At 43.5% G+C, this 13,459-nt stretch overlaps 1 protein-coding gene across 1 annotated transcript in view; it reads left to right on the forward strand.

The window, feature by feature from the left end:
• Window positions 1-12,874, forward strand: part of Tnn (tenascin N) — a 63,399-nt gene extending 50,525 nt beyond the window's left edge. Inside the window, exons 18-21 of the mRNA XM_035445949.1 lie at window positions 632-728; window positions 1,586-1,753; window positions 9,175-9,338; window positions 11,813-12,874. Of these exons, the coding sequence (XP_035301840.1) occupies window positions 632-728; window positions 1,586-1,753; window positions 9,175-9,338; window positions 11,813-11,953 (570 nt within the window). The 3' untranslated portion in view covers window positions 11,954-12,874. The remainder of the gene's footprint in view (window positions 1-631; window positions 729-1,585; window positions 1,754-9,174; window positions 9,339-11,812) is intronic.
• The last annotated feature ends 585 nt before the right edge of the window (window positions 12,875-13,459 follow it).

Genomic DNA, 13,459 nt, shown 5'->3' on the forward strand with positions numbered 1-13,459 from the left:
AACCATTTCTGTTTCATTTATTTTGCTTATCACCTTGCATGGTTTCTACTATATAGTAGATACTCAATAAATATTTGTTGGGTAAACTTCTGTTGTTCCATAAATACTAAATGCTTGCTATGTTAGGATTCTCATGAATTAAAATAATTACCGCTTTCAAACTATTTAAGTGGAAGATAAAAGACAGCATATAAGTATATCATCCTTCAATTGAATCAAATGCTTAAAGGTTATATGTTGGAGACAGCGAAGATCTGGAATGTTTTGTCCTATACAACCAACTACTAGTTGGTTGTATATATATTACTGATTCTCCCAAGTTTTTCTGTGCTCTATGATTGAAATTTCTTGAGGGTAGGAATGTTCCCTGTTAGGTACTGCACATTTTCATACCTGGAATGCATATTTCACCTAAAATTCTTGTGTAATAAACAGTATAGGCAATATACTGGGATATAAATAAAAGTTGTTTCTAAACCATGAAGATGTACCACTTCAGGAAATCAGTATATGTTATGTGCAGGTTAGTAGTTTCCTCTTGCCTTGCAGAAGCACATGGAAAACACAACTACCATTTCTCAGCCCTTAGGTTATGTCTGTTCAATAGCAGAGCGTTCATTTCCTTTCACAGGTCTTCCAGAGGCGCAACACTGGGCAGCTGGACTTCTTCAAGCGTTGGCGGAGTTATGTAGAAGGTTTTGGGGACCCCATGAAGGAGTTCTGGCTTGGTATGATCTCTGAGAATTAGGAAGGTGGTGTTGTGAGAAGATAACATCCCTCTTAATGATCTGCTCAGGCTTTTTAAGGGAGCTACCCATTTTCAAGGAGAGGTCCAAGGGATAGGGACTCTGTATGGTGTGGCCATGCCAATGGGAAGGCTCTTGCACACTAGGGACAGGTGAAGAGATAGGCTGTCTGGAAGTGGCTTTTCTGCTGTAGCTAAATTCTACAGAATATTTCCAGAGGCTGCATTTTGTATAACCACAGTAGAAAGACAGTTGATGGATTTGGATCATGGGCTCTGGTTAAGACAACGTGCTAGCAGTTCTAGTTCTGCTAGTGCTGTCAGATATTATGGACATTAGTTTTGCCCATTTTCCCTCTGCTCTCTGTTGGAGCAGATGTTTATGGAGAGTTAAATAGCCAATAAAACATCTACTGGGAAATACGGAATTAAAAAGGTTGAATCTGGGTATTCAGTGTCTAATAGAGTCGATGATGCTTGTGGTTTGCTTGGTACAGTCTCCTTTGAGTTCTGAGGATGAGTAGCTGATATGTTCTACTTGTAAGGTGTGTGGACAGAAGGAAGATCTGTTTCTGTTTTAGAGAGGTGGATCCAGGCAGCAGATGACCCCAACACACCCTCTTCTACAGATGGCATTCCATGAAGTCATTGGCATTGCCACGCCAAAGAAATAATGGAGTGGGAATAGTAGCACCCCAGGAGAAAGTGTTGGGAAAGCCCTTTGTTAACAGAGAAGATAAATACTAAGATTCCCTTTAGCTCTGAATGTCTCAGATGCAGACAGTGATAGCTCACACACATGAGTTGATTGGTCATTAGAATTCCATTCCACGTTTTTAGGACTTGATAAACTACACAATCTCACCACTGGCACCCCTACTCGATATGAGGTGAGGGCAGATTTGCAGACTGTCAACGAATCAGCCTACGCCGTATATGATTTCTTCCAAGTGGCATCCAGCAAAGAGCGGTACAAGCTGTCAGTCGGGAAGTACAGAGGCACGGCAGGTAAGAGGCCTTTCCCTCTCCAGGGATCTCCTGCTTCTGTCATCTGAGGATTGGTTTGCCATGTGCCATGGATATGGGTTGTGGGATATTGGTATGTAGCAGTTGGTTGTCCTCCCTGACAATGAAGGCCATGCTCTTTGAAGGCGCTTTGGGGTAAAGGAAGTCAAAACATTCTTTAACCATAAAACCAGAAGGTTTGTGTGTGTGTTCCATTCCCCCAGACCCTATGTGCCCCTGGTTTAGGCTGCTGTATTTGAGCCTTTTTGAGCAATTTAATTTCGTTCTGCCTTTCAGTGGCCTTCCACACACAGTGTGACTGTTAGGTTTGTCTGTATAACAGTGTGTGTGTGTGTGTGTGTGTGTGTGTGTGTGTGTGTGTGTGTGTATTATTTCAACATTTTGTGATATTGTGCTGTAAATTAAAACAGAAAAATCAAAGCGCTGAGTCAAGCAGTAAGAACTTTAGGTCTCATTAGTTTACACAACAGGGACAACCTAAAAATGAGAGTTTAGCCAAAAGCATGGATTTTTTCAGCCTCTGTTAGCTGCTCCTTGGATTCGGGCCAATGGGAGGCATATTCAGTTCTATAGGGAAAGGACCACAATTAAGCAGCATAACTGAAATTCTGGGATTATACTGACAAATATTTTAAGAGCTGGTGTGGTTGTGGTTGTTGCTTTGATACACACACACACACACACACACACACACACACACACACACACACACACACACACACATATATATATATATATATATATATATATATATATAAACATGCCTTTTAACAAAGTCTGACCTCTCCCTTTTGCCTGATTCCAGCTTTGGCATAACCACATAGGAATGTGTTACGAGCCAAATTGGCTGACTTCATAGAACATAGTCTCTCCTCTCTACCACACATGGAAAGAGGAGAATAAAAGCACAAAGTCACTTTCACAGACTAAGTGGAATGGGAAATAAGGAGCTCAGGAGTGGAGATGGTGGGTCCATCAAGGGCCTGAGTGGCTGGGGGAAGCTTCCCATAGGTCAGGGGAGTGGGGCTGGCTCTGACAGAGGGCTAAACACAGAAGGAGGAAAGGAAGGGGCTCACCACATCTGGGGGAGCCCAAGGGGAATAGAGGACTAAGCCAAGGCAAGGGGATTGCTGTGTACTACAGAAGACTTGTAGGGCATCCTAGGACTGTGTCCTCAAGGATTGCTGAGGACTGGGGCCATGATCCAAAGTGGTCAGCTATGAATGGAAAATTTATTTGAGTTCTGTGATTTTATTTCTTAAAGCAATAATATAAATTTTGCTCCTGCAATTTAGTTTATAGAATCAAGCCAGGTACAGAGTTGATGAGATTAAAAAAATGAAACTTCTAGTAGGATTTCTCTATCTAATCTCATGAGTGTTTAATACATTATAGGAATAGACCCTGAGTCAGGTGACATGGTAGTGTGGGAGAAGTGGGTACTTATCACCGTGGAGTTTGCCCTTGCTCATGTTTGAATTGTCCAAGGGTTCTAAGTGAGGATTGAATGGGAAAGAGTGTGCAAAGAATTGTTCCTGGGAAAAATAATTCCATAGAAAAGTACTACAGCTACAAAGGCCCACTGTGCTTTGGACTCGCCCCTTCCTTCCTCAGGCCATCTGCATTTCTCTGGGCTAGAGATGGGCTGCACTGCGTGTGCTCTAAGTGGAATATAAAACATGGGAGTCAGCCCTGGAAGGCAGGCTATTGGGAAAGTGAGTTGAAGGAGTCAACATATTCTAAACTAATTGGCTGTCCCCCGGGTGCATTATTTGCATTTTAACTCTGACTAGGGATAATGTCTATTTTAAAGCTGCTCAGACCAACAAGGCCAGTCTGCAAGGTTTTTTTTTTTTTTTTTTTTTTTTTTTTTTTTTTTTTTTTTTTTTTTCTTTTAATTCAAGGAGGAAAAGGCAGCTCGGATACAACTGGGAAACACACATGGACCTTTGTTCATGTAATTATCAGGCTAGTTACAGAATGATTTAAATGTTCATAATTATTATTTTTTTAAAGACAGGCTTTTATTATGTATCCCAGACTAGCATACAACTTGTAAGCTTTCTACCTTTGCCTCTTGAGCGTTGGGATTAACGCATATACTGCCATACATGGTGATCATAATAATTTAATATTAAAATAATGTAAATTCACTGTCTTTGAGGACTGAGCCTGTTATATAACTCTTACCTCATTTCTAAATAAGGTCAGATTGAATTCCTGATGGCTTTTTCCAGTCTTTCCCACCATTTGGAATAATAGAGGACATGCAGGCCAGTCTTCAGTTGCCTGTGTGGGCCTCTTCCTGCTCTGGTCAGTCTCCTGTAGTCTGTCTGGCTATCTTCACACTTCAGCTAGACTTAGCCTTTCTTGCTCAGGTTAGAGTCTCAGCTTTTACACACTCCATTCCTGAGATCTCCTGGTCAAGTTTTGAAGTCCGGTGCTTCTCTTTGGCTCCCCTGCCTTCCTGTCTCCCTTAAACCTGACACCTTTCCTGGCCTCTTGGTTGGGACTTCATTCAGATCCATCTTTTCAGTTTGTCCCTTTCCTTTCTTGGACCATTAAACTTTGCCTTTTCTGAGCCTAGTTAACATAATCCAGCAAATGAGCTGATGCTAATGGGTAAGGAGTCAACATATTCTTAAATTAATGTGAGTCTCCTCCCAGGTACCCTATTTGCATTTTAACTGTGACTGGGGGATAATTCCCATTCGAAGGTTGTTCAGGCCAACAGGGCCAGTCAGTGGAGGATGTCTTTTTAAATAGGAAGCCTTGGGAGACTCTCAAATCAGAGAGCATTTAGGCAGCCTTCTAGTCTTCCTGTGTGTATCATCACTTCTACCTTTCTGTTCTGTATTAAAATGGTGGGTTCAGTGACATTTTAGCCTTCCTTGTGTATGCATCTTGATTCAGATGAGGGCTTTAAAATCTAGGAAGCTTCTGGCTACTCATGCCCTAAATGATGAGGTACAGTGTGGAGGATAGGCATTCAAGTGGAAGGTGAAGGTCTTGCTGTCTCCATGTGCGTGACCTATCCCTCCCTGTGTCTAGCCTCATCAGTGCTATTATTACAGCAGAGATGCCCAGCCTTGGTGGAAAGGAGGCTTCAACTTGTCCCCACCTCAGATTGTCCAGCTGGGCTCATGGCTTCTGACTTCCACTGAAGTCATGTCTTGTAGGTATTATTATTATTATTATTATTATTATTATTATTATTATTATTATTGCAAAGGAACAAGGCCACAGAATGCTAACTTAGTTTTTGATTCTGAGTTTTAGAGGCTTTCTTATGAGTACTACCACTGAGATGCTGTTCATTTATGTAGAAATGACAATGCAAACATAGACTCTGCCTCAGAGTTTCCATTGGGCTAGCCAACCACTTATAGCTTATTTCATGTCCCTCTTATATGGGGCTCACTCATGCTGGAGTGCTCAAGGGATGGGTCCATGATGGGGAATGTTCTTCTGTGTGTATGTTTATCTTATTGGTTGATGAATAAAATACTGTTGGCCAATAGGGTAGCAAGATAGGTGGGACTAGGATACGAGGAGGATTCTGGGAAGTGTAGGCAGAGAGGAGTCGTCCATGTGATCCCAGGAATTGATATAGCTGGGCAGAATAAAAATATAAGCAGGGAAAGACAGGAAATTGCTCTCTCTCTCTCTCTCTCTTCTCTGTGGAGAGGCTGCACAGTTGAGATGTAAGATGCCAGAGGAGTAAGAGGTTCCTGGACCTTTCTTAGGTAAGAGAACACCACATGGAAATACTTGGATTTATAGAAAATGGGTTAATAATTAAGTCAGAGCTAGCCAATAAGAAACCATAGTCAATGACCAACAATTCCATAATTAACAGAAGTCAAGTGTGTTCATTTGGGGCTGATGCGGCAGTGGGCCCAGGCTGGCAGGGAGAGCTCAAGTTACAGGCCTACTTCTTGGGGACACTTGGGAATGTAACTGGAGATCTCTAATAGCACAGAGTGGGTCCAGGAATGATAATGTCCATACTGATTTGCTTTAACCCAAAGCCAGTGTTTTCCATATTTTTAAATGGATTTTTAAAGGCTGGCATTTGAGAAAGAAAAATAAGTAATAGATTCATGGAGAAAAGGAAAAGCTAGATAGATGTTCACCACCACTCTTTACTTGCTACCCCCAATCTCAGGGACAAAACATCAAGGTCTAGACTCACAGCCTTGTGTTGGAAGATGACTTACAGGGATATGATGTTTATGGCTTTTCCTGGTCTTAGGTCTTAGGTGGTGGCTGCAGAGTCATTCTTCCTGCACCACAAAGTTCTGGGGAAGGAGAGTGGGTCTCAGAGTGATGTTTTCATGAGATGGACAGTGACCAGCCTAGTAACCACACTCTGAGTGTGGGTTTAGACCTTCTATGAGTCTGCTATAACCCTTCCATCCATACCTAAGATGAACCAGTTTCCCTCCAAAACCAAGGGAATAGGGCCCTTAGAATAGCGCTTATCAGCAGTTTCTCCTAATACTAATAGGAGGGACTCTAGGCATCATTGACTTGACTACTTTTTAAAATAATTATTTTTGAACTGGTTTGTAGTTCAGGCTGGCCTCAAACTTGCCTTTGCTTCCAGAATTCTGAGGTTAAGGAGTGTCCATCACACCCAGATTATCTTGGTTTTGCTTAGGAAGATAAACTCATTGAATCATAATACTCACTCAGCCAGGGCCAGCTATTTTCTGATTCATGAGCATACTCATTTTCTACACTCTGGACAAAAGGGTGGCTTCAGTTTCTTGAAGGTAGAAAAGTCCATATGCAGAAATGAAAAAAAAAATCCTGTATAGACTGAAGTGCTCTTCCTTTTTCTAGTCCAGGGTCCAAGATTAGATAACTGAAGATGTCTTCCAGATATCACTTGTCTGGATTTGTGGAAAACAAGCTCTGGGAACTCATATTCCAGCCTGGAAAGCTGTGCTTATTAAAAGAATGCTACTAGGGGAGCCATTGTGTATTACTTTAAGATGTAGTTAACTGCCTGCAGGGATCTGGAGAGAAGAGGAAACGTGCACAAATACAGTGATAGCCCATCTTTTTTTTTTTTTTTTTTTGACTGGAAGAAACCCATGGAGACCTGGCCATCTTGGTGTCAGAGGAGCAGCCTCCCTAGTTCTCTTCTTACAGCTCCCACTTTTGCTGGGTGAGGCATGAAGAGGACACTGTTGAGTTTACAGACTTGGAGGGACAAATTGGGACCTTCCCTTTGCACAAGGGGCTATTCACTTTTTAAGGGACAAAGGATGCTGGAGATTGAACCGAGAGGCCCTTGAACTTCCTCAGTGTACATTACCTCTGTGCCCATGTGCCCTGCCCTTATGAACTCTTTCCAACTGAGTTATGAACTCTTTCCAGCTGGCTCTAACTCACCCCAACTGAGTCTTCAAGAACAAGAAATTTCTTTGCTTTGTATCCCCAGAGCCTAGCATGGGGCTCACCCATTGCAGGTGACATGTATGTCCTCTGAATAAGTGTGTGGATGAAGCTGCTGCTGTGCCAGGACCATATGAAGGGCTGTAAAAGCACAGATGGCATTCTTTTACCTGGGTGAGCCTGAGAACTTGCATTTTAATAGGTTCTCAGGTGATGTTTATGGTTTAGGTCTTGGGAAGTCTCTCTAGAACCATTGTTGAAGGCTATCAGAGATAGATGGCATTTACTAGTAGGAATGAAGCCCTCTGTGCAAGTGAGGGGATTCCCAGGTGAACCTGTGTTTCAGAATCATTGTCTGAGAATCTGAGAACCAGCAGTTGAGTCTTGGCACTCTCATTTGTGGACTTGGGGACCTTAGGTTGCTCCATACTAATCCTCAGGTGTTTATTTCCTTGTAGGATCCAGAAGGGTCCTGCCCACCTAGTAGGTCTGTGAGAGTCACAGCCATTAGATGTAAATGTGACTGTCATTTTTGCAGGCGGGGAACTTGATTAAGCCTGTGATTGATATGGCCTCTTATTGCCTTTTATGAGCTGAAAAAGTAAGTAAACTTATAACTGGATGACAAATGTGGTAGGGAAATAGGTGCAGTACGAGAGGAGTAATTAAAGGAGATTCCAGACAGGATGGAATGAAGCATTAAATTGTACACACATCCCCAGAAGGGCTCTAGAAGCTCAGGTGTATGTGTGTGTGTGTGTGTGTGTGTGTGTGTGTGTGTGTGTGTGTCTAGAAGTCGGATCAGTGAGGAGAATCTTTCCCAGTAGTAGAGTTGAGCTAGGCTTTAAGGGAGGTTAGGGTTTGACTAATGAAGGGCACACGGCAAATGGGCCTGTTCACTTCATTAGTAGAGATGATAGAATTAGAGGTTACTCATTGGAGACGTCTCAGTGGCAAACCTTCACAGCGAGGTGGATGAATGATCTTTGTGGGAGAAGGTAGGGTAGTAGGCTTCAGACAATGAAATGGGTATTTTTCACAGGGGCTGGGAGATGGAGAGTGAGAGGGAAGGTTGTTGGGTGAGCACAGGCCCTCCAAGGTGAAAAGAGGCCTGGGTGGCAGCTGTGTAGAGGTGGGGTGGGTGATTTGAGACAGTAGGGTTAGATCAAGAATATGATAGGCTTATCAAGTAAGATGAATGCCTTTTGGGTCAGGATAGCAGGAAGCATGGTCACCATGGTAAATGCAGAAGGACGGAGAGTGGTCTCTTGAGGCAAGGGTGGTTAAACACTTGATGTGATGGGAGAACTTCCAAGAGATAAGGCTGCTGAAGTTGATGGAGAAAAAGGCTTGGTGTCAAGTGACAGACCAGCGAGGACAACCTGTTCATCTATATACATCATGTTCTCATGTTAGTTAGCCGTTCTGAGAGGGGTGTGACTACCTGTGATATACAACTGGGTCCTCATTTTCCAGTCTATATATTTCCTGATGGGGCCTCTTTCCTCGTGGCTCTTGACACTCCCCCCAAGGTGTGGGAACAAACAAGGTTTAATGCTACACCCATCACCAAGGTAGCCCTAGAGTCCATCAATACCGAGGCTCCCCATTGGAGATGCAGGCTTCCTCAGTGTTCCACATCCTCAGCATCCTCCACAGGGCTAAGCTGTTTCTGTGGCAGAAGGATGTGACACCAAAGAGGCTTGTGGCAGGGAGTGGGGGTGGGAGGAGTGGGATTGGGTGGCTGCCTAATCACCCTTCTTAGATTTGCATTGATGTAAGGCTCCTAGTCCAGGATCAGCCTCCAGTCCATGGCCATACTAGCCCCACAGCACCCATGGTGCCCCACATGCTGGCTATGGGGATTCAGTTCTTGGACATTTCCTTGTAGTGTGAGCCTAGAAACCTGCTTATCATCGATGCAGGCTCTTAACACTCAGGGCTGTCCTCTTCCACTGTGCTGCCCTGGAGCACTCCCGTCCTTCTCTCTCCTGCAGGGGATGCCCTTACCTACCACAATGGCTGGAAGTTCACAACTTTTGACAGAGACAATGATATTGCCCTCAGCAACTGTGCACTGACACATCATGGTGGCTGGTGGTATAAGAACTGTCATTTGGCCAACCCGAATGGCAAATACGGAGAGACCAGGCACAGTGAGGTAAGTGACAGGAGTACACCTTTTGTTTATCTGAAGCCCTGTCTATACTCCCAAAGCCACGTTGTCCAGGCCTGTGTGGTAGCCCCCTCTCCCTCCACCTCTGAAGCTTTCAGTTAGGGAAGGAAAATGTGGTCCAGGCTTCATGATGTCCCCGGACAACAGGAACTTTGTGGTCTGTATTGTACGACTGCACACTTTCTCAGCTGCGGGTGGGGGGTGTGATTTGCTGTCACCCACACGTGAAGACTAATGATGTGCATCACATGCCATCTCATTTCATTTTTAAGTTTCTTCTGTAATGCTTATGAGACAGAATGGGTCTCATCTAGCCCAGGCTGATCTTACGCTTGCCTTGTACCCGAGGATAACCATAAACCCGTGATCCTCCTGCCCCTACCTTGTAAATTCTGGGATAATAGGCATTTGTCATGACATTAGCCTCGGCTGGCCTTGGATTCGGAATCCTCCTACCTTAGCCTCCTGAGGGTTGGGATCACAGGTGTGAGCCACCACACATAGCTATCGGGGTACCTTACTAAATCACAAACAGACCTGTTACAGATCAGGTTATTTTAACAAGCTACTACATGTTAGGTGGTTTAAAAACAGATATGCACCTGGTGGTGGCACACACCTTAGTCTCAGCACTCAGAGGCAGAGGCAGAGGCAGAGGCAGGCAGATCTCTAGGAGTTCAAGGCCAGCCTGGTCTACAAAGTGAGTTCCAGGACAGCCAGGACTGTTATACACAGAAACTTTGTCTTGAAAAAACAAAAGCAAACAAGAAAAGAAAGAAAAGAGAAAACAGCCACAAATATCTCAGTTCTAGAGGCTGCCTAATCCAAGACCAGTGTGCCAGTATATTCATTCTATATGGGGCCTTGCTTCTTGGCATGGAAATAGACACCTGCTAGCTATATCTTCACATGACACAGACAGAGGTATTCTGGCCTCTTTCTCTTCTACTGTGGGGGCATCTAAAATGACCTTCCAGAAAGCTGCCTCTGAATATTACCAAATTGGGACAATAAAACTTCAACATACAGATTTTGGGGAGAGCACAATCATTCTGTCCAAAAACAGACACTTTATTGTCTTTCCCTGTTGTCTCCTCATTACACCAGAGCTGTTTCTCTCAGTCACTTGATCATTAGGTGAACAGATTCTACGTTAGGTCAGACCCATCCTTGACTCGCTTTAACCCAAGTCACCAAGAGTCTGCTGCAAGCATCTTGTTCTTGTCCCTCTTCACGACTGTGTTCAAGGCTGAGTGTATGTGAGGGCTTCTCTCTTGCAAACTTTCCTGTCAGTACTTTCTGGGACCTCCACGATCCTTGTATATCATTGTGACTCTTTGCCAGCTATATAGGACATCTGCTGACCCCTCATGGCTTCTTGAAAATTGCTCTTTCCTATACTCATCATCAATCTGCTGTCCTCCCTAAACCTGTCCTGGGTCTCTAATTTCCAACCTGGCCTTCATGAAGCCACCTCTCCCCAGAACTCACACATACAATATTACTGTAAATATTAGCACTTCTCAAATCCAGGTACATTTTATTACTTTGGTTCTTACCAGGCAGCCAGGATTCCTAATCCTTATGTGATTTTTTTTCAAAGGGAAGAAGAAATTCCCCCCAGGGCGGTGAGGAGGGTTGGCCCATGCATCACAGTGGCAGTATGTGGGCTGATCCGGGGAAGCCTATGATCAGAGATCAGATATCTGAAATGAGCAGCTAGAATGCCCTAACCATCCCTGCATTTGCTAATAAAAGACATTCATCTGGTTAATATGCTTTTCTTGGTCTGCAAGGCATTTAGCTTCTTGTTTATTATTTACCTCACAAATTAAAATACATAAAATTGGTCACTTGGGCTCTTTATTGGCCAGGTTGCAAGGTTATTAAGTGAATTAAATATTATTGTGCTCACCAGTCAAAAGACATAAAATGAAATTTAGTTTTCAGCAGGCCATTTGTTACCCCAGCGCTAATATCTAAACAGTCTAAATTGAAAATGATTTTACACAATTGGCTAATTAATATGTTTATTTTTGCCTTTTAGTTTATGGAAAAGAACAGAGTGAGGCAATAGCTGGTTTACTGATCTCTGCTTAGATTGACCTCTTTGTCATCCTTGTGCTCTGGCCTCTCCCACATCCATGTTCCTATCATGGAGGCTTCTTTCTCTATCCACTAAACATGTCAAATCCCAGGAGAAGGTGCATGACCTGGCCCTCCTACTCAGATGTCCTCTTCCTTTTCCCTTCCTTCAGAGAGAGACTGACTTCACTTGCTAGGGTCCCCCATACCATAAACCACCTTATTCTTCTCCCAAATACCCTTTCTTCAGGGTATTTGGGAGAATACCCTGAAGAAAGGTACCCTGAAAGAAGGGTACCCCTTCTCCCCACACTGGAAGCTCCCTCAACTCATCCTTTCTTCAGTAGACTTGTTTTTGTTTGTTTGTTTTGTAGGGAGTGAACTGGGAGCCATGGAAAGGACATGAGTTCTCCATTCCTTATGTGGAGCTGAAAATCCGCCCCTTTGGTTACAGTGGAAACCGTTTCTCTGGCAGAAAGAAGCGGTCTATAGGAGGAAAAGCCAGGATGTTCTGAAGGCCCATTGAGCTGTTTTCACAGGAGACAAGACAAGCTTAGGGTGGGGTGGGTGGTCGTGACTGGGAAGCTGAAGTTTGAGGGATGCACATAGCCTCTAACTTCTTAGATTACTGGATACTAACAGTGCTAATGATGTCATCACATTTCAAGATTTAGAGGTTCCTACTATGTCACCTGAATGTTTGCCGGTCTCTACTGAGGGCCCAGAAAGTCAACGATGTTGTAATTGAACAGTACATGTGCACAGGACACAATGCTGGAACCATATGGTTTTTCAGTTCATCCTTAATGATGTATTGGATTAGTCTGAAAAAGTTTGTCATCCAGTAGATCATCAACTGGAAATCTTTAGAAATTGGTGGAGATCTATACATGCATCTGATAATACATATCTTTCTAGGAGAAAAACCAAAAGTGAGGTTCTGATCCCTCAAAGGTCAGAGCTGAAGCAATCTAACACTTGTCTGTGGTTCCCCCTGAGTTTTGAGGGAAAAGTATAAGTCTTACTCCTTTTGAATTTCTTGTATGATGAAGAACGGAGAGTGTACAGAGGGGCCATGACGAATTCATATTTAGCTAAGTCCTGACTGATCTCTAGCACGCTGGAGACCAAAGCTCCCATTTTATGGCTATTTTTAACCACCCCCTTTCCAGACATTTGCATAATCTCTTTCCTAGATCTGCATATGTTGTAAATAAATTTGCAGTCATTTCACCTTTAAATAATCTGTCTCTCTAAATAACTGGTTACCCCTCCCAAGTCTTCCTGGTTCCCCCTCAGGCCTATCAGCCATCAGTCTCCCTCCTTCCCTTCTCCCCACACTGGAAGCTCCCTCAACTCATCCTTCTTGCCTGTCTGGTATGTATCATTTTGGAAGGTTTTCTGTAGCCAAGTCAGTGACCATTGAAGTAACTTAAATTCCTATTCAGGAAAGAAAAATAAACAAACCATTTGATTTTTCAAAATTGCCTCATGTTATTTTCTTCACTTAAGTGCACTTGACTTCTAAATTTAACTTAAGTACAAGTGAAGGGACAATTTGAGCATTATACTGGAATGTGGTTGACAGCAGTCTCACTGTGTGATGAAAAGTCATGCTCTGTGGAAGGCAGCTGAAGCACATGGGTGGGGAGCAAGGCAAATGTTCTAGAAGCTGCACTTCCCCTTGTGGTCTAGGAAGTACACTGTTGCTTAGCTTTCTCAGGTTTAACCTGTGTGGGTCAATGCGAAGCCACGCACCAGAAATCACTTTGGCCAAGCTTTCAAGTTTCAGTCCTCCCACCCCCCTTGTAAGGCCACAGCTAGATCTGATAGTGAGTGGGCTAAATGGAGCTCACTAAGCACTGGGGCTAATTATTAAAAAGGTGCGTGCACTTTGTTCATTGATTGAAGAACCTAGTAAGTGGTGGCTGCTAGGGAAACAGATGAACAAGCCACACCCAGTCCTGGTCCTGATGGAGCTCCGAGGCTGTCATTTATTCTTTCATTCATTTATTCAACTC

This window comes from Cricetulus griseus, chromosome 5 (assembly GCF_003668045.3).
Source record: "Cricetulus griseus strain 17A/GY chromosome 5, alternate assembly CriGri-PICRH-1.0, whole genome shotgun sequence".
NCBI lineage: Eukaryota > Metazoa > Chordata > Mammalia > Rodentia > Cricetidae > Cricetulus > Cricetulus griseus.